Source organism: Arachis ipaensis, chromosome B08 (genome assembly GCF_000816755.2).
Source record: "Arachis ipaensis cultivar K30076 chromosome B08, Araip1.1, whole genome shotgun sequence".
NCBI lineage: Eukaryota > Viridiplantae > Streptophyta > Magnoliopsida > Fabales > Fabaceae > Arachis > Arachis ipaensis.
In genome coordinates, this window is record NC_029792.2 from 2615403 (window position 1) to 2637188 (window position 21786).

Here is a 21786-nt window from a genome sequence, read left to right on the forward strand (position 1 = left end):
AGAAAGAAAAAAAAAAGTTGAAATCTTTGGTCAAATTTCTTCATGGGGAGGGACCCATCTTCTGCCACTCTTGAGGTTAAGATTCATCCGAGCCGCGATGACGCCGCCGTCCATCATGGGCAGGGGTCGAGCCCCCCAATTCCTCCGCGCCACATCCAGAGAACCTCGCCGGCGGGTTTCTCCTCCTCATCCTCAAATGCTTCCCCGCGCAACCGCGACGACCGTGAGTTTAGTTTGTTCAGGCGGTGGATCCCGTGGCTGGTACCGTGCTTTGTGGTGGCTAACGTTGTCTTGTTCATCATCACAATGTACGTTAATGATTGTCCGAAACATTTGTTTCGCGGTTCGTGTGTTGCAAGCTTTCTCGGCAGGTTCTCTTTTCAGCCCCTTAAGGAAAACCCTCTCCTTGGCCCTTCTTCATACACGTGAGTTCTATTTTCCGATGATTCTTATCATGTATTAGTGATTTGATTCACATTATGTATATTTTGAAACAATTCATATTCTTTTTCACATGTTTCTGAAATCTGTATAATTGGTGAGCTTTAAACTTAAACTGATCCCAAGTTGCTCCAATACAATAGCTAGTGGAAGGTATACTAACCAATGTTTATACTATGGAAGGTTTTTGGATTGTGGATATTAGAGGTAGATACAATAGCTACTCTTGATGTAGTACTCACATGTTTTTTATTTGTTTCCTTCAGATTAGAGAAGATGGGTGCTCTAGTAGTAGATAGAGTTATTCATGGCGAGGCTTGGCGCCTATTATCTTGTATGTGGTTGCATGGTGGAGTTGTCCATATACTTGCCAACATGCTGAGTCTTGTTTTTATTGGAATTCGGCTTGAGCAAGAATTTGGATTTGGTATGGCTCTGGTAATTATTCTTGCATATTTAGATTGTTCTGGAAGAAATTCAATAGATTTGTAGTCTCGAATCATAATTTCTACCTTCGATGTGCTATTGCAGTTCGAATTGGATTTCTGTATGTGATATCTGGTTTTGGAGGGAGCTTGCTGTCTGCTCTATTCATTCAATCAGGTATCTCTGTTGGTGCTTCTGGGGCGTTGTTTGGCTTATTAGGAGGCATGCTATCAGAGATCTTAATGAATTGGACCATATATGCCAATAAGGTGTGTGAGCCAAACCAATAGTGTATTGAATTAAAAACTGCTTCCTAATAAATAATCCACATTGTCGTTTCGTCGCAGCCATTTTTATGATTTCATTTCTAATTTTCTTTCGTTTGCAGGTTGCTGCATTGCTGACTCTTATAGTTATCACTCTAATCAATTTAGCTGTTGGAATCCTTCCACATGTGGACAATTTTGCTCATATTGGAGGATTTCTCTCGGGTTTCTTCCTGGGTTTCGTTTTCCTTATTCGACCCCAGTTTAAGTGGATTGTCCAAAGAAATTCTCCTTCTGCACCTTCTTCTTTGAAGAATAGGCACAAACCTTATCAATATATCCTGTGGATCATCTCTTTCCTACTACTGACTTCTGGGTAAGATCTCCTTTGTTTTATTGCTTTCTTTTCTTAATATTACTTTCTTTGAGATTATTCACATTAGAGATTTGACATTTTCTAAACCATTTTCCATGGTTTAAGATTAGAGAAATTCGCCTGTGTTTTCTTTCTGTCTTAATTCTGCTCTATTTTATTTACATATATTCAAAAGTTTGCAGTGTACTCAAATGATTTTCTTTGTTAGTTCTTTGTCTATCCTTCATCACTGGATATTATACTGCTTGCGTTTCTTTTGTATGGCAAGATTTGTGAATCTGCCCTAAAAGCTACAATGATATATTCATTGTGTTGAGGCTTGTTAGGCATTACTTATGTGTTATGTGATGTATGCTGTCACATTTCCCATTCTACCTTGGTTGGGTGCTTTGCATTATCACTCTAGGGCCCCAAAATCTGAAAGTTGTAAAATGTTGGCAGGTACATTATAGGCTTGATTTTTCTCCTTCGAGGTGTTAACTTGAATGACCATTGCTCGTGGTGTCGTTATTTAAGTTGTGTCCCTACGTCATTGTGGAGATGCGATGCAAAACAAGTATACTGTGAGGTGAGTGATGCTGTATTATTTCCTGTGTATTTTCCTTCTATGCAACCACCCATTACTGGAAGCTTATTGAATTCTTTCGTGGCCAACAGAGCGGCAAAAAATTAGAACAGATTTTAGTTTCCAAATCTATGGATGATTTATTGCCTGAAAAAATTTCATATTTCGTTCATTTAACAAGATTGTTATTCTCTTGTCCAAGTTTTGATACTAACAATTTTTGGCTGAATGATGCAGACATCTCAAATAGGAAACAGACTCAACATAACATGCTTAAGCAATGGGAGAAGTGAGCTTGTTGATATGCCAAATGTCGGTTTTCCCAGTCCTTTAGAGTTATGTTCCCAACTTTGCCGGTGATGAGTGATGACACACCTCCAACATGTCTAGATGATGCAATGGTATTCAACTTCTTGTGCATATTTTTCACTGTAGTAACTAACTGCATAGAAATTCTTACTTCTGGATTGGAGAGCATGGTTGCTGCTATGAATATATTCTTGATCAATGTTGTTTCCATCGCTTAGGTGTACTATTATTATTCTGTCTTTTGTAACAACAGATGAAATCACTGGGAGTCTTAATTGTTTAAAGCAGCAAGTAAATGCTCCTTGAAGGATATATAGCGATAGATAAAAATGCATTGATGTAGAGTTTTAAATATCTTGTTATGGGTTGCTCCTTATTAAACACCACTTATTATGTACATAAGTACTTGCATCTAACTTTGTATTATTAAATTTAAGATATCTCCTGAAGTTCATTATTTAGAATCTTGCATGTAATCCAATTTGTTGAACATGAATTATCTGAACATTTGCTCCTTTAAACATTTTTTCAATGTAGTATGGCAACCTAGTTATTCAGCTACTAGTTAAGTTCAATTATAATTTCTATCAAAATTGGACTACAAAATATTTGAATTAGAAACTCCAATGGCCATTTAATTAAAGGGTTATGCTCAGTTAACAAAAACCAATAGTAAAGGTAAGAGCTTTATTATTAGGAGCATAGAAGAATTTCCTAATGTTATGAATACTCTTTTGCTGTACATTTCAGATTCTCGTGGCCCCTCTTTGGTGTTAGTTGTATAACAACAGAAGCAGTTAAATCTGTTGTTGCAGTTGTTGATACTTGATAGGTCCTATTGGCAGTTAGGAATATGGAAAAGACTAATAAAGAAGTTAGTTGCTTGCTACATAATTTCAAGGGACCCCAATTAAGACACAGAGGAAAAGGGAAAAGGGTAAAAATGGCCATGGGACAGTTTGATTCTGTGGCTTAAAAAAAAAGGAATGCTTTGAGTTTGAGGATATGATGATAGTTTGCTTGCTTAACAAATAAAACATAGCTTCCCTTCCAATGAAGTTGTCTCTTGATTTGTCGGCATGCCATGCTCATAACAGTAATATGGTCCTGTAATAATGCTTGAAACCATTATGATTATTTTAGGCACAAACTGTTACAAGGGACTGAGTATATGTAACTCACTAATTGGTATTCATATTTACAATTAACAATAACATAGTCATTAAACCTTATTATGATGATTATTGTTTTCCACCTTCAATACAATGGTCAACAATTGAAATAAACATGATGAATGAGCTTGTCCATTTGACTGACAAGGTTGTCCCCTACTCGGAATTCCAATTCAAGTGTTCATCCATTTCCAAAGTTCAGAGGAATATTAGTCTCTCACGTAGGGTCTAGCCACCCAACGCCAAAACAAACCCATAATGTAATGTTCTATACTTGTATTCCACACCGCAAACCTTCCCTTATCTTTAACAAAATCCTTATTAAATGCAATCTTATCCCTTTTTTATTAAGAGTTTAATTTAATTTTGATACACTGACAGTGTAAAGCGTTTTACATAGTCGTACAAGCACATCTGTTCTTTTGGATAACCATTCACGCGGCCAATGTAAAAAGTAGTTATTTTTAATGATATGACATTACCTAATCGAAATTGTTGGGAAAACCACTCGGCCAATAATAATATATATATAGGGCTGGCAATTCATACCCTACTCGCGGGTACCCAATCCGCTGCGGGTAGGGTAGGGTACGGTTCGGGTATGCCTGCGGGTAGAGTAGGGTACAGGTTTAGGGTGTACCCTACCATATTCTATCCGCACCTCATATATAACACATGTTTTATTAAAAAATAGGTATATAGTGAAGGAAGTGAGAGTTAAACCCACAACCTCTCGTATATAATGATTTACAATAAGTGAACAAATACTAAACTAGTTAGTTAATTTAGTAATTTAGAGCATTAGTTTTTTATTTTTTTATGTTATTAATATGTATAAAATTTGAAATGATTGAATTTTATATTTGCTTTGAAAAGATTTGATATTTCTGCGGGTATGGTAGGATAGGATAGGGTTTAGAACTTTATGGTGCGGGTAGGGTTCGGGTTGAGAGATTCTCAACCCACGAGTCGGATAAGGTAAAGTTTTAATAAAATTTTCAACCTGCGGGTAGGGTTAGGATAGAGTCCAAACCCTACCCTACCCTACCCTACCCAGCCCTAAGGTAGCGTTTGTTTTGAGGTACTGAGATAGAGACTGAGAGACTGAGACTCAATCGTATGGATATGTAAAATACAGGATTTCCAATCCTAGCAAGAAAAGGGGGAAAACGAAGCTTTTAATCCGCATATTTTTACCCTTCGTAATTCTTCCTCAGCCAGGCTTGTGCAGAATAGTAGAACAAGTAAAGTATTTGTAGCATAGCAAAAATGCCTTCCTCGTCATTAATATGTTTGCTCGCGGCAAATGTAGCCTCTCGGGAGAATTGATGACTGCATCAAAGATGCACTTGCTATTGCTAATACTAGTACATCGGAGATGGTCCCCCCCGGACCGTCCAGATCCCACAAGTGAATAGAAAGTTAGATCTACATTGGATCTCACCTGAATCGCCCCATCTATCCTCCTGAGGAGAAGTTTGGTTTCAAACCCCGGTTCGAACAGGAGAAGTACGCCATGCTAATGTGCCTTGGATGATCCACATCTCAGGGTCAGGCGCCGATGCCCGCTAAGCATCCATGGCTGAATGGTTAAAGCGCCCAACTCATAATTGGCGAATTCGTAGGTTCATTTCCTACTGGATGCACGCCAATGGGACTCTCCTACAATATTGTCATCGCAGTAGAGTTTAACCACCAAGTTCGGGATAGATTGGTGTGGTTTCTCTACGCCTAGGACACCAGAATATCGAACCATGAACGAAGAAATGCATGAGATAAAAGCATATTGGCTATTCATTGTGAGGCCCTAATTCTTGACTGGAGGGGACACCCGGTGTGAGATATCACATTGTTCGGGGAACCCTAGATGCTGTCGGAGTAAAGGATCGTCAACAAGGTCGTTCTAGTGCGTTGTAGATTCGAACCCTCGATAGTTCGTGTTGTGAACTATACCGGTTTTCAAGACCGGGGCTATCAACCACTCAGCCATCTCTCCAACCAAAAAGCCAATTTCTATTTTATCTTTATTCAGTGTTTGTTAGTTCAGAGATTGGTATTAAAATTTCTGTCTCTGTCTCTAAAATTTCAGTATTTCAATACCTCCAAAAAGTAGGGACACAGGGGATTGAAATTTTTAGAGATAGAAACTGAAATTTTAATAATATTTTATACCTAAAATACTTTCATTTCAATTAATTAATTCCAATTTTACCCTTTGTGCAAATTAAATTAAAATTTCATTTTTGTTTCAATTCCTGTCTCCCATTTTGCACCAAATAGAATATTGAGATTTATTTCAATCCCTGTCTCTTAGTCTCTGTCTCTCAATCTCAGTCTTTCCATTTCTGTCTCTCCACCAAACGCTATCTAATAGTATAGTATTGATTTTATTTATGTAAAATCCATCTCTTTCTTTCTTTGTCTAAATGGTAACATTATTCTTTGTCATAAACCCCGCCTCATATTTTGACAAATGAGACACATTCATTCATCATATCATATCCTTGTTTTTATTGTTCATCAAATTAAAGAGAACGATCATAGATAAGGATTCAACGTATGAAATCTGAGGCACATGCCATTGCTGATTCTACCATCTTTAGACTCTTGACATTGTCTTTCATTTTTGACAAAGGAACCATGTGCTATAGAGCCTCATTCACACTATATCGACAGAGAAATAAAGGGAGTTCAATTACGTGACCTTAGGGTCCAAATTAATATTTATGAGTTGTGACTTTAACATATTTTAAGTCACATTTTATTTTAGCTAGAGAGATTGAAATAGGCAAAAGAGCTTTGATTTAATTGATATAACAACAAAAAGGGAAAGCACACCATTGTGGAAATTGGAATATGCATTTGGTCATCAATGATTACATACTCTATATATATCAAAGCATACGGTTGAATGGCTTCATATTATTAATTATATGTCTTCCAATAATCAAGGCTAAATATGTGGTACCAAATTTAATACACTCGTCTTTCTAAAGTCTCTGCCCGTATTGTATATAGTACCGTGTGAGAATTATGGTGGTTGTGGAAGGATAAAGAGAGTCACCAAACATATGAAAAATACCCCCCATTAATTCAAAGTCTCATCAAAGTGAAGTGAATAACAGTTGCTAACATATAATTAATAATAATGTCCTACCTAATTAACTAATAAGTCGTCCTATCAGTTAAGAAGAGCCCTCACGCATTCAAGTGATCAACGCCTCATTAATCCCTTAATTCTTTTTCGACAATAATAATAATTAATCTTATTATTCTCTAGCCCATCATGTAAAAAACTAATCCGTCGAAGATCTGACCTATATTTAAAGGTTTGTCATTGATTAATGAGTTGCTGAATGCACAAGATAAGATTTGAAATTTCAACACTTAAACATACTAGTGAATTAACTACTAGACCAACCTAAATTGACTATAATTTTTTAGTTTTCCACGGTATTTCCGAATCTGATAGGTCAAAGACTAATGGGGAATGTTAAGGGGACAATGACTTTGTTGAACAATATGAACAACCACTAATAAAATAAAAACACACTACACCTCCAATTTAACATTCTAAATTTTAATATTAAAATAATCATCCGTACACTAGTAAAATGAACATCCGATATATCTATTGTTTACATTGTAACAATATTTTCATTGTTTACCTATACTTTTTTAAGACTAATTTGTCGTGGACCAAAGCTCTATTTAAAGATTTATTACTGGCTAATAAGTTGCTGTATGCAAAAGACGAAATTCAAACTTCCAATACTTAGTTAAGTAAATTATTAGTGAACTAATCACCATACTAATCCAATATGGTTTAAATATATGCTAGTGATACATAGTAATCCAATTTGATTTTAGTCTTCGATATACTTGTTTATTTATTAATAGTTTAATACTATAACACTAAGGATATTTGGAGTTAACTTTTTAGATTGGTATGCTGTTTAGCTAGATGCCTATGTTTCTTTAATCATTTTTCAACATGGTTTAACTAATAATATTGTCTTCTAGTGTTGGTCAATGTGTGTTCTTTTACCATGCTACGCAGATTAGATTGTCTTGCAATTTAAAAAAAAAAGTATTTAAAAGTTTTTGTCCTCATATGTGTGCGTTTCCATGCAGGATAGGAATTAGCGAAGCTAGGTCAAACTTTATGTTTTAAAAATAAGAAGTCTTGCGTAATTATATGCATGTTGAAGTCATAAGTTAAAACAAGTAAAAACAAATGGACATGGATCAAAGTAATTTACATTGATAAAGCAACTCATAGTACTAACGTCCATTAAGAAACATTCGAGAAGCGTAGCTATTTAATTTTAGTCAAAGCAAAGCAGTTCCCATTGATCACTAAAATATATACATATGGAGTTGTAATAATATTGACAAAATTAATACAAACAAAAAAGAATGGAATAACGATGAGGTCAACGATGGTCGATGCATGTATGTAGTACTAATTTGTTTGATTCATATGGACACTACATTGGAGTGGTCATTAGTCATTAACCTGTGCACCAGTTTCTTTTGGGTTTTATCAGGTAAATAATGACTTTTGTAAATAATATAAATAATGGGTTCTAAAATGAGCCTAATAAAGTAAAAAAATATTTTATTCTCAAATTATTTCTTAAATCTTAATATTAGGATAATCATCCGCACACTTAATGAGTTGAACATTCACCTATTGTTAATTGTGTATGAGTAAACTGAATCAAAAGAAATAATCATCTAATTAAAAATAATGAACATAATCATATGCATACCTATTAAATTAAACATCTAACATATCCATTGTTCAGATTGTTTAATATTCTCATTGTCTACTTTTTATTTTTTATTATTTTAGTTTTTTTTAATCTAAAGTAGAATTATAAAATCAGGAAACAAGACTAAGAGTTCTGTTTTAGATCAAAGAAGAGAAAATAAGATCAAACCATTCATTATATAAAATAATAGGGTTATGCTATGTGTACACTAAAATCAACCACTAAAGTCAGCCAACAGTATAAAATACATGTTAAAATATAAATACACATTGAAAATAAATTAAACCACACATGTATTTATACACAAATATATTAGTGGCTGATTTTGGTGTACAAATAGCATTTCTTAAAATAATAATTTTATCATCAAATATAACAACACTTTATATGCTATGTATATATTTATTTTGTATGTGAGTATTGCCCTTTTTATTTTACAAGTTACTACAGCAAAAGTTTAGGCTTTCAATTTCATTGTGGGGTTGGATATTCGGGCTTGCTGTTTGGAGGGTTCATAAAAATTAAAAAGTAAAAACACAACAAAATGAATGCATTGGATAGTGTTGATGAATGAAGCACAGATCACTGTCTGGTTGGTCCCACATGTACCAAATCCTATACTGGCCAACAGGGTTTAAATACCCAAAATCTAAACTATTATTATTACGATTATATTAAATTTGTATTTATTGAAATTGAGTGTGTATTAATATGGAGTACTTTATAAGGTTTGGACTTTAACTGGAGAGCCAAAGTTAGACAATCTCACCACCTTAGTCAGCATCACGCAAATCTCACTGTTTTCCTTTTCCTTTTCTTTTTCTTTTTCCCACCCATAATTAATTAACTCGTAATCATATTTCCACATGAACAATTAAATCTGATTATTATCTGCACCTACAAAATTTGAAAAGTAAACAACAATTCAGATCCTAATATGTTTTTTTCCTTCATGTAATCCATTTTGTTACAATAAAATAAGATTGTGGAGAAAACGTTTCCACCATTCAAATTCCTTCATGTTTTTGGGTAAGCATTGATTATTTGTGTACCGATCCGATCTACCATGTGTGAATGATATAACTCTAGAATGATTAATTAACATTTTTTCAGGATGATAAATTGTATGTGGTTCATTTTGTGTTGTTGGTTTCACATTTTCAGAAATAAATTGAATTTAATAACGCTATTTGTTGGGGGCATGATGAATCGCCCATGGAATAATGCAATTTGCACCGACTCAAATGATAGCGAAAATTCCCTCCCTTCCAAGTGAGATTTGTTTAAAAAATGAAAATGAGAAATTTTCCAAAAGGAGGAATCCAATGATGAACAACTAACAAAATTTAAGAGATTAACAGGAACATAGCTAGTAATCATCAGTCCTCTTTTGAATCCAAGGCATCCAATGCTACCAACTTATTATTAACCTCTATTTTTTTTTATTTAAACGCAAATAATTAGCGGATAGTTTTATTTCTTAGAAATGACACAAGACTAAAGTGCTTACTATTTATGCAATAGTCTTTGATTGACTCTTACAACTACTAATAGTTAATTAGTTGTCTAATTATAAATAGAAATGTGTGATTTGAAGCTTGAAGAATGGATGAGAAATTGGAGAAAGAGAAGCAGGAATATAATTGAACGAAGATTACGGTGATTAAGGGGCAGGACCCACCGTTTTAATTTAATTTTTCGTCTTATGTGTTTAGTACTCTCATTAGTCATTCTCTACTTGGCTACTTGTATTCCAATCACACCGCACATCACGCCAAGTTAAAGTCTTACCCTAATCTCGCCTCCTTTGACACTATAATCATATATGTTCTTCACAATTATAATTATAATAACAATAACAATTTCTAGCTACTTCAACATTTCGCATTCCAAGAGCCTACTTATAATAAACTAAAGTTAGTGTGACAAATTACTCATTAGTGAATATTATAGTGTCTAAAGTCTCAAGTTGAAGTTATATACGCTAATAATAGTACTTTGGTTTGGTTACGGTAACTATAACCTCGTAATTTATATTAGTTCGATTCTGTGGGCTCTTATGTCCATGGACTTAATTGGATATTGAATTGAATTCGTCGCAAACTGTACGTCCTTTTCACATTATCTGTTATTGTGGCCACGTATTCAGTTGATGGGAGAATGGTGTCCCTCACTATCTCAACGACAAAAATCAAAATAATTAGAGAGAGAAATCAGAAATGTAATATATTTGTGGAGCCCACAATGAAACGGAGTAGGGTGTGAAATGAAACACAATTGGAAAGTGTAATGTGAAAATTCCAGATGGTGCCCCTGTATCACTGTAGAGTGTGTTTAAGTGTGTAACTATAACTAACCCCAAACCCCCCAATCCGTTACCATAAGTATTTCACACACTGCTCCCACATTTTTCTCCATCCACCTCTCGGTATCAAACATAATAATAAGTTAATAACATTGTAAACAAGAAAAATAGGGGGTATGGCCAGCAATGTGGTCAACATTATTGGATCTCTCATCATCTCTCTAATGTGGATGGTGGAGGCTAGAATCCCAGGAGTGTACTCCGGTGGTGCTTGGCAAACTGCTCACGCCACATTCTACGGAGGATCTGACGCTTCGGGAACCATGGGTATGTAACTTTTTTTTTTTATTAAAGATAGGAGACTCGAACCCGCAACCTTTTAATTGAGTAGTGGGAGATTATGCCGTTTGAGCTATTACTTATTGGCCATGGGTATGTAACATTATTCTCTACTTAATTTTGAGTTTGATAGTTTATAAGTGTATGTATGTGTGGGTGTGTAGGGGGAGCATGTGGGTACGGAAACCTGTATAGCCAAGGATATGGAGTGAACACGGCGGCGCTGAGCACGGCGCTCTTCAATAGCGGTCTAAGCTGCGGTGCCTGCTTTGAGATCAAGTGTGCCAACGACAGGCAGTGGTGCCACTCCGGCAGCCCTTCCATATTCATAACCGCAACAAACTTCTGCCCCCCAAACTACGCACTCCCAAGTGACAATGGCGGTTGGTGCAACCCTCCCAGACCTCACTTCGATCTTGCCATGCCAATGTTCCTCAAGATCGCTGAGTACCGTGCCGGCATCGTCCCCGTTGCCTATCGCCGGTACCATTACTTCTATATTTCTTTAAAACTGAAACCTCATGTGCAAATAACTTCTGGTAAAGTTAATAATTTAGACTCAGTTAAATGATTTGATAGCTTTGACTAACGATTTTCAACTATTAACTTCACGTTAAGCTTAGCTTCCACATTTTTTAAAACTATGCAGTGAAAGATAAAGGCTATTTGCTACTGCATTTTCCTTTCCAACATTAACATTTTACTAATTAAAATGAGCGAAAATAAAATAACACTAGTCATAGGTAGGTCTTAATAAAAGTAGATAAAAGTAAAGCATAGGCACGAGACCGGGTGTTCATGAAAAAAAGGAGGAATCTCGGCACTGTGTGTGTAAGGTCTTTTTGACTTTTAGTAGCAGATTTGGTGGGGGTGAAGTGGACCCTATTTATTGCTTTTTTTTTTATTTATTTTCTGTAGGTGAAAACTTATATAATTTGATAAATTTGAAGTTAATCACAACTATCAATTTTACGTCAAAACAAATGCACATGATTTTTTCCCCAACGTGATTAGTAATAGTGATGAATTGGTAATTGCGCAGGGTGCCATGTAGAAAGCACGGTGGGATCAGGTTCACAATTAACGGATTCCGTTACTTCAATTTGGTATTGATCAGCAACGTCGCGGGTGCAGGGGATATAGTGAGGACGTACGTGAAGGGTTCAAGAACCGGGTGGATGCCAATGAGCAGGAACTGGGGCCAGAACTGGCAGTCAAACGCGGTCTTAGTGGGTCAAGCCTTGTCCTTCCGTGTCACCGCCAGTGACCGTCGCACCTCCACCTCTTGGAACATTGCTCCCTCCAACTGGCAGTTCGGTCAAACTTTTACCGGAAAGAATTTCCGGGTTTAACCTTATTAAGTCGCTAATCACTCACACCCAATCATAATTATATAGTGTTATATTTTTTTTACCCCATCATTATCACTATGATTATGATTATGCTCATGATTATATGAAATGGACAAGGCTATTATTTTTTTTGGCTTCCAACCAATTGTCTAATGTCAGTTTTTTATTATATTTTTTTTACCCCCCTTCTGGCGCCCATTTTGATAGCGATTAGAATGCTGGATTTTATTTTTGACTGAATGTTTTGGAGACTGTGAAAGGGGGAGTGAGTGAGTGACAGCAGGTTGTGACTTGTTGACTTTTGTGTCCTTTTTGGGTGGGTGGGTTTGATATGATATTGCTATATAATTTTAATTTGGGGTGCGTGCATGAGTTTGTACTCTTTTATCAGTTTGTGTGTTAGATTTTAGAGTGAAGAGGAGGGAACGGAAGAGGAGTAAGGAATGCTGAAGCGGCTAAGCAAAGTAGTAGCCCGCGGCAAAATTAGAAATGGGATGGTGTTATGTTGTTATGTCATTATGTATCTAAGGGCATGTGTTGTGGTTAACTTGTATACGCTCGAATCAGAAAAATGTATTTTGTTGGTTTGTGTTTCATTCATTCTACTACATGCAATTATGTTGTTTTCTTTTGGTAGGGATGTGTAATGATTTAAATTGCAGTTAGTGCAAAACTACTACCCCACAAATGATAGATGATCTTTGAAGTAATGTTTATTTTGATATATGACATAAACTTAGTCATTAACTTTTTAAAATAACTAAATATTTGTTAGTGTAGTGCTAATATAAGTCCTTAAAGTTATTTGATCAATATAATACCTGACAATAATTCATAAGACTACACCAATGACTGTAAAAGAGAAGTTTATAGAGATCTGAAGCGGCGAGGTTCGAATCCCATCCAGTTATTTGAGCCAATGAGAAAGCAAAATTTTATAAATGCATATGGTGTTGGCAAATAAGATTTGGACCTAGTCATGTAATATTCCAAAGCTGACTGAACAATCTGCTGTTTTCCACGTTACATGCAATTCGTTGGGACTGAATGTTTTGTGGTCAAACTCAAATGTGTGACCCACTATTCTTGACAAATACACTTATTCGCCTGTACAAATGACCCATGAATGAAGGCGCAACTCCCAACTTCGGGTATTCATCTCAGGAGAACAAAAATCACATGGGAGAGTAAGAACAAGGAAAACAAACACAAAGCTCTATGAATTATGAAATACAGTACTGTACAGCTCAGAACTCGTACATCATTCATTCGCATTACAATGTAATTTAATAATCATGGACTTGGTACTAGATGTAAAATATCTTGGGACATTTGTCAAAATAATACAGGTAAAAAGGTTTATTAGAAATATAAATATTTTAAGTCTCGTGGATAAAATATACTAAAAGAACAAAAGTTTCTTATTATCTCTTTTAACAAATGTTGTTAGGCTAATCTTTAGATAAAATAAAATAATACAATTAACATCCAATCAGGTGACATCACATCATAGTATCCGCGTAATTAAGAGAGCAATGCGGGATGTAACAGCCACATCAGCAACTTTAATTTTTGTTCGGGCAATGAATACTGCAAAAAAAAAATTTCCAGTAGCACCTCCCATGGAAAAAGAAAGCTAATTATAAACACGAAACACTAAGTGTAGTTTTATTTCTTGTTTGAAATTTGTTTTGTATGCATGTTTGAATCGTCTTGAAAGGATTTAGAAAGCCCAGCGGGGCCAGACAAGTAAATCCAATTTTGCTGAATCAAAGCATTTGTCAGTTCTGTACATCAATCTCAATTCTGATAACTTTGGGCTTTTGGCCTCCAGCTTACCCAAAAAATTATCTCAATTCTAGTAGAACCACCGAAAGAAAAGCGTCAATTTCTCTTTCGCCTTGACACTTTCCATTGCTTAATCAGATCTAAAATACCCTCCTCCAAAGATGCCTTTCTTCCTTCCTTGAAATTCCAGACTTCTGGTATTGGGTATCTACCACTAGGATTGTACTCATGCAACTCTAACAAAGCTCTAGTCACCACTTCAAAGACCTCCTCACCAAATTCATCCTTCAAAGTCCGCAATTTTTCATCATTTTCATCTAAAATTTCCTACAAAGTATAACCAACATAGTTTACATCATGCTGCATTGCATACAAGAAAGAGTAAGAGGAAAAAGGTGCCAATAATGAAATGATACATTGGTCTATTTGATTGTTAACTAGTATAGCCAGTAAGGTACGGGGTAATGTCCACAATTAAATGGATAAATTAACAGTTCATGGGAATATATATATATACTTTAAGAGGCATGCAATTCTTGAAGTCATTGTACCTTGGCATTTCCTGCTTTATCTGTTACAACTTTAAAAGGATGCCAATTTGCATCTCTAAGATAATCCTCCCATTGAGAGCACAACTCCACTGTTTTTATCTGCACCTCATCGTCTTCTAAACCATCAAATTTTCTCTTAACTAAATTCACAAACAGTTTGCTATCTAGTTCTCCCATTCTTTTCACATGAATGAAAGCACGAGCTGACTTCTCTTTCATAAACTGTGTTAAAGAAAAAAAAAAATACATATATATCAGATTACTTCACCAAAAATGAAACAACAAAACCAACCAAGTGACGCTATCAACAACTAACCAGTTGAAAATATAGATATTACTTAGCTAGAAGGTTAAGTCACAGGTCACGCGAAATGCAACAAACTAGTACAAGATGGCAAAATATAAACCACATCTGGGCTTTTGCAGACATAGCATGATTCTACCATTTTTTATTTAAGATGATAAACATGCTGAGTTAGAAATTTAGAACTGACTCACCTGATAACTCTGTAACGAACTGACAAAGCAGAAGTTAGCAACCACATTGATTCCCAAATAGCAGGATAATATCACACAAAATACATGGCCAAACAGAGAGCTACATGTTATCACAGCAAATCACCTTTCTCATTGTCCTGAATCTGATTTTATCATTTTTTTTGAATTTAAGAAAATCAAAATATCATCTAGTATAGACTACTAAACATGAAGCATCCTGCCAGCAGTAATATGGATAATGGAAGCTGTTTTGTCTACATTAATATGCCTATAATTTTTCTCATGTTTCCTGTGAATTTTAAGTTTGTTTAAAAATGCAAGCAAGCTTATTATTGCTAGAAACAATTAATCAAAGACTTTCTGAAGTTGAATTTTCAGACCACTGAAAGAGCTGAAAGGCAAAAAAGACTTATTGACATTAACATTTATGCATGGACAACGTACTTACTTTTACTAATTCCTTGCGAGCATCCTGCAACTCATCATTGGTTTTACGCTCCCTGATAACAAGAGTTTGCTGAAGTCCTTCAACTGCTTCCATTTCCTCCTCTTTTTCCTGCAGATCCAGTTTGATTGCTTCCAGTTTCTTCTTCTCCTCTCCTTCATCCTCCTCCATGTGTTTCATTACTTCAACAGCCCCTCTCAGACGCACAATTTCCAACTCCAATGCTTGTTTTTCATCAAGTTGTCTTTGTAGTTCATGAATTCTTCTATCCAGCTTTTCCTTTTCCCTCTGTAATATTCAACCCCCCAGATGGCACAGTGAATAACTTGGACACAAGTAACTGGATTAACAATAGTAGACATCCAAATGTATCTAAAATGAGAAAGGGAATTTATACCTTCTGTTGTTCAGCCTTACGCATCATTTTCTCATCAGCTTTGTTTTGCTCCATTATAGCCATTTCATTCTGCAAATGCCAGTATAATAACAATTAAAACAATTGGGAGTGGTCCTCCAAATTTTACACAAAAGATATGGTTTTTCTGAACTCAAACAGGAAAATAAATTACATTTTTCTTCTTAAGAAATAGCTTCCTTCTCTCATTTTCATTCTGCACCTCCCTCTTCTTCAGATCCCTCTCAATGAGCTCAAGTTCTTTCTTCTGTTTCTCTAAATGTGCTCTGTCTCTTTCATGATCCTTGCAAATTTTCTCCAGATAATCCCGATCAATCTGCTGCATCTTATTTATTTCTAATGATAGAAGATAAAGAAAGGAGTAAGCAACGTTCCAGAATTAACATAAGTACATAACTATTTATATCTTCCAATTTAACCTGTAAGCTACCATAAGAAACAAAAAGAGAGAGAACCATATAAAACCATATATTTCACCATCCCATTTGGAGAAACAAAACAAACTTATCATAAAAGTAAAGAATAAAAGTAATAGACCAATTTATTAAACTATAAACAATTAGGAATTCATTAAAAGATTTGACATACCATCATTAAATGATTTAATCATCTCCTCTTTCTGCTCCATCACTCTCTTCAGAGACACATTAATTTCATCATATTTGCTTGTCACCTGTTCCAATTCTATATTCTTCATTTTCAAAGTATTAGCCAGCCCTGAAACAAGCTTAGTTGTTTTCCTTTTGTCCTCTGCTTCTTTTCCAGAAACAGTTTTCAAATCCCCAGTTTTACGGAGATGTTCACCGACTATACCCTTAAAGTGGTAGTCATCTTCACGGGCTACCCATCCATAAATTTTATTACCTCGGTCTCTCACACTGTAGTAGTCCTTCTTACCACAGCGTTTAGATTCAAAGCTCCTCTCGAAGTTCATTGAATCTATGAAACCTTCCCAGTCTGAGTTGAACTCAACAACAGCAAAACCGGAATGCCCACGCCAGTTCCATAACGGAGTAACTCTCAAGGGACGAAATCCATCTCGTGTCAACTCATCCCTCAGTTTGCTGCCACTTCCTGCCGTGTACTTATCACCCTTCAGTTCCCTAGCAATGTTTGCCAAGATACCAATCCAAGGCCAGACAAACATCTGATCCTTTTCAACAGATTCTGCAGGTTCTGATGTCCTCCTCCTCTTAACATCATCCTTTTCAACAGGTTCTGCAGGTTCTGATGTCCTCCTACTCTGTTCTGCAGGTTCTGATGTCCTCCTCCTCTTAACATCATCCTTTTCAACAGGTTCTGCAGGTTCTGATGTCCTCCTCCTCTGTTCTGCAGGTTCTGATGTCCTCCTCCTCTTAACATCATCCTTTTCAACAGGTTCTGCAGGTTCTGATGTCCTCCTCCTCTTAACATCAAGATATCTAACGATATAGTTGTCAAGAGCAGAGTGCTTTGCTTTATCTTTTTGGCCCCTGCTCATCGAACTGGAGGCATATCGTGATGCATGCTTGGAAAGCTCACTCAAACTGCAATCCTGTTTGCCAGGGCAAAAGGGGCACCTATACGTTGAACTGGATATTTTCACTACAATAGACTCTTTCTTCAAGTCCTTGTAGTAACTATACTCATAATCTTTCAACTCAGACTCAGTCATACGTTCTGACACTTTGGACATCTGCCAATGTGAACTGAAATCAGATTTTCAAATATTATGCCAAATCATCTCATGCATACTATACAAGATCAAGAACAACGTTTAATTTCATTTGTCTGTATCCGTTCACTAACTCACCCGCAGTTTCCAACCAAAGCAGAAATTTAAACAAGTTTCAACAAGAAGAAAGCAACTCAGTTTCTAAAATTGGGGATTAACAACTGTTAAATGAGCAGCAAAGGCGCTAATCAGTAATCATCAGAAAATCAGCAACAAGCCAGCAACATCATCATCATCATCATTTCAGAAAATCAGCAATTCAGAATGAGCAAACATCAACAAAATCAGTATTATTAACTCAGCAACTCAGAATTAAACCCAGCAACTCACAATTAAACCCAACTCCAACTTGGAATTAAACAAAGGCACTAATCATCACCTAATCAGTAATCATCAGAAAATCAGCAACAAGCCAACAACATATCAGCAACAATATCATCATCATTTCAGAAAATCAACAATTCAGAATAAACGTACATCAACAAAATCAGTACTATTAACTCAACAACTCAGAGTTAATCCCAGCAACTCACAATTGAACCCGACTCCAACTCAGAATTAAACAAGCAAAAATAAATTGAAGATAGAGAGCTTACCGGCGGCGAGAGCTCCAAGCAGGGCTGTTGACCTCGACAGAGAGAGAGTGCTCGAAGCAGGAACGTTGAGCTCGGCAGAGAGAGAGAGAGAGATCTCGAAGAGACGACGACCAGCAAGCCTTAACGGCGACGGCAATGGCACGAGCTCGACCTTCGTGCGACGGCGAGAAGGGTTTCGGGCTTTCGGCGGTGAGTTTGAGGCTTTGAGCTCGACCTTGACGCCGAGAGAAGAGGAACGATGAGAAGAACCCGCCACAAGCGACGACGGCGAGGAGAATGGTTCGGCTGGAGTGCGGTGGACGCTGGTGGCTGCTTGCTGGAAGGCTGGGTTTAAGGGTTTCTTTTCAAATTTGAAATTTCATTCAATTCAGAGAGTGAGAGTGAGAGTGAGAGTGAGAGACCGGGTTCGTTGCACTCGGTGCAATGTGCATGTCATGCGTCCTTCCGTTTTCCCTTTTTTTTCTTTTTTCCCCATAATTCTATTTTTATGTTAAAAGATAATTTCTAGTAATTTTGGTGAAAATTCCAGCAATTCCATTGGTTGAAAAAAATGAAAATATTAGCAATTTTCAAACACCTTTCTTCTTTTAGGATCCCATCTTATCTTATAATCGTAATGGTAAATGATAATAAATTCACAATTGAAATAAAGACCTTTTGATGTGGATACAAGAATTACCACCATGAAATCCCTATAGACCAATCATTGTGTTGATTCTAGTGCAACTTAGAGAGGGGGTTCCCAAGCAATAATCAACGAACTTGTAGGAAGAATTTTAGTTGTAGCGGGGAAACATCAAGGTTTTTTTTTTTTTTTTTTTTTTTCCTTTTTACGTTAAACATGTATATATTCAATTATTCATAATCATGGCATCATCATAAGAGTAAAAAGCTATTTTTTTGGGCGGTAATTTCTCGTTGTTTGGGCCTAAGGCCCATCTCATATGGTTAAAAAAGAAATAACTTTAATCACATTGAAACCCACAACAAAATATTAATGACCCTAAAAAACTAAGTATACTTTTGGTGTAAAAAAACTAAAAAAGAACTAGAAAAGTATAATTAAGCGGAATGAATTTCTTTTAACTAAGAAAAATTTAATTAGATTTTTAACGGTATATTTTTTGAAAAGAATATTATATTTTTAATATTTTTTACGTGAATAATTAGAACAAAAAATAGCATACTAATGTGTAAGCATCTCTCACACAAGTTAAATTTTAATTATTAATAAATTATAACTCAAATAGTATAATCTTTCTATACTTACTTAAGAGTTCGCGAGTTCTATTCTTCCTATCTTCGATAAAAAAAAAAAAGTTAAATTTTAATTTACCCATTCCCAAAGATTATATCCCATAATATTACCTTGGGCTCCTAAAGTTTTTATAATTTCACGTCTACTTGAAGGCTTATATGTTATATCTTTGTAGCTAGCTAGCTAGAATTATGGATAACCAGTATAAACTAAGTTGGACGCATTGGTGATATATGTTAACGTTAAATATGGCTGAAGAAAGATGTGTTATTAATAGGGTTTATGAAATTAGATAAATGTTATAATAAGCGAAATTGATGAAGCGTGGTATATAACTATATAAGTGTGATAATGGATTGACCATTTTCACTCACCACTCACAGAATAGTGGTCATCGAAAGCGATTCACGTGCAGGTGCAGCAATGTCTGGGGTCTGGGTTTTCGGCAAGAACGGAGTGACGAGGCTCATAACAAACCCGACAAGGGAATCCTTCGAGCAGAGGGATCCACCGCATGCGGCGGGAACAGCCACCGCTCCCGGTGCCAGACCCAGAGTGCTGGTGTACCTGCCAAGCAACCAGGTGATTCGTTCCTACGATGAGCTGGAAGAGCGACTCGCCGAACTCGGTTGGACTCGCTACCCTAACTCGGAAAACCCTGAGCTCATCCAGTTCCACCGATCTGACTCATCCACACACCTCATCTCACTCCCCAAGAGGTTCTCCAAGTTGAAGAATTTCCACTTGTACGACATCGTTCTCAAGAACCGTTCCTTCTTTCAGGTTCGTGACCCCACCACTGCGCAACACCATCAACGTTAACAACAAGCTTAGTTCTCAGTACGTCAACCCCCATGCACTTTCATTAACCAAACAAGGAATATATGCACTTCCCACTTGGTAATCATCATGTTCATCTTCTCCGTTATTATCATTAATTAATTAATATATTTAATTGCCCTTCCTTATAATACTCTATATTGTTACCATTTCTTTGATTTAACGAGTGACTTTGAAGGCGATGAATTTATGTACAAAAAATAGCTGTTATTATTTTATATATGTGTGAAATATGAAATGATGGAGTTGATTTATTAACTAGTACGTGAAAGATTTAGTTAGGGTTTAGGGAGTGACGTAGGCTTTCTAGTTGGAAATGAACGAGGAAATGGTTTAGTTACTGGCTTAGGCATATGCATGCGTATGGTTATGAATGAGGTGTGAAGAGGTGTTAAAGCTGATGGAAAAGAGTGGAGAATCTGGTATGAGTCCACGTCCCAAGGCTGACACGTAGGAGTACTTCTGTACTATCTTGTATATCTTTCTATCAGAGACTATCATCTTGGGTCTACAACTCTACTCACAAAAGTATCACTCCACTGCAACCATTTATAGATGCTCCTCTAGCCTACTACCTACCTACCTACCTAGGGTTAACAAACATCATTTAATTCCTTCTCTACTTTGCTCTTTCAATTTCTTTTTTAGTCATTCATTTTTCGCTTTCTTGTAAAACAAAATCATTTTTATAAATAATAATGTAAATTTTTTCACGCGTTTGGTTATTGTAACCAAGTATTTTTTGGCAATGCTAGGGAGACAAAAAAAACGACCAGAACTTATCTTATTTAGCATTCATTAATTGTCGCAACAATTAATGAATGCTAAATAAGATAAGTTATGACTATTTTTGGCTGATTTTCTTTTGTTACCAAATATTTTCGCTACTTTTATTCATGTTTTTAGTCACTATGAGCGAGCTTATTATTTCACTATCATCGTAGAATTGAACGTGAATATCCATACTAATGGCTGATGAGTGATACATATATAAACTCAATTTCTTTGCGCGTGAAATAAGTCTTGGTTCTAGAAGCTTTGCTCTAATGAATATGGTCATGATTTGTTCTTCCAGACTAATATTCTATTCGAAAATGTTTTGTAACTAAAAAAAATTAGACAAAAACAGTCAAAATTTGTCTTATTTAACATTCATTAATTGTTCTTGTCTTATTTAACATTTATTAATTGTTGCGACAATTAATGAATGCTAAATAAGACAACTTCTATCTATATTTTTTGTCTCTCTATCATTAGGCTTTAAAAAACTGAATTCTGTTATATGGTCAAACAAAAGAGAAGAGGTTACTGTGTGGCTGCAGAGCACCGGTACTCAGTGGTCCCAATTTTCT

General features: G+C 35.9%; 4 protein-coding genes across 6 annotated transcripts; 3 read left to right on the forward strand and 1 right to left on the reverse strand.

Annotated features, from left to right (window-relative positions):
* LOC107612769 (RHOMBOID-like protein 1) lies at positions 213 to 3366 on the forward strand. 2 transcript variants are annotated; one of them, XM_016314500.2, is made up of 7 exons: positions 213 to 425; positions 708 to 868; positions 973 to 1136; positions 1256 to 1509; positions 1951 to 2077; positions 2312 to 2475; positions 3134 to 3366. In XM_016314500.2, the coding sequence occupies exons 1-6, from the start codon at positions 307 to 309 to the stop codon at positions 2432 to 2434; spliced, it is 948 nt and encodes a 315-aa protein (XP_016169986.2). In that variant the 5' UTR covers positions 213 to 306; the 3' UTR covers positions 2435 to 2475; positions 3134 to 3366. The 2 variants fall into 2 exon arrangements, with proteins under 2 accessions (XP_016169986.2, XP_016169988.2); XM_016314502.2 differs by lacking the exons at positions 708 to 868; positions 3134 to 3366 and having other exon boundaries at positions 2312 to 2915.
* LOC107612770 (expansin-A4) lies at positions 10693 to 12961 on the forward strand. Its single transcript, XM_016314503.2, has 3 exons — positions 10693 to 10965; positions 11142 to 11460; positions 12020 to 12961. The coding sequence occupies exons 1-3, from the start codon at positions 10815 to 10817 to the stop codon at positions 12327 to 12329; spliced, it is 780 nt and encodes a 259-aa protein (XP_016169989.1). The 5' UTR covers positions 10693 to 10814; the 3' UTR covers positions 12330 to 12961.
* LOC107612767 (factor of DNA methylation 4) lies at positions 13870 to 18793 on the reverse strand. 2 transcript variants are annotated; one of them, XM_016314498.2, is made up of 7 exons: positions 18337 to 18793; positions 16615 to 17701; positions 16181 to 16362; positions 16009 to 16077; positions 15615 to 15899; positions 14669 to 14890; positions 13870 to 14444 (listed from the first exon to the last, which is right to left on the reverse strand). In XM_016314498.2, exons 2-7 carry the CDS (start codon positions 17699 to 17701, stop codon positions 14214 to 14216), a joined length of 2076 nt encoding a protein of 691 aa, XP_016169984.1. In that variant the 5' UTR covers positions 18337 to 18793; the 3' UTR covers positions 13870 to 14213. The 2 variants fall into 2 exon arrangements, with proteins under 2 accessions (XP_016169984.1, XP_016169985.1); XM_016314499.2 differs by having other exon boundaries at positions 16615 to 17714; positions 18337 to 18459.
* On the forward strand, positions 20018 to 20416 carry LOC107610256 (flowering-promoting factor 1-like). The gene has a single exon (XM_021109455.1). The coding sequence runs from the start codon at positions 20018 to 20020 to the stop codon at positions 20414 to 20416; it is 399 nt and encodes a 132-aa protein (XP_020965114.1).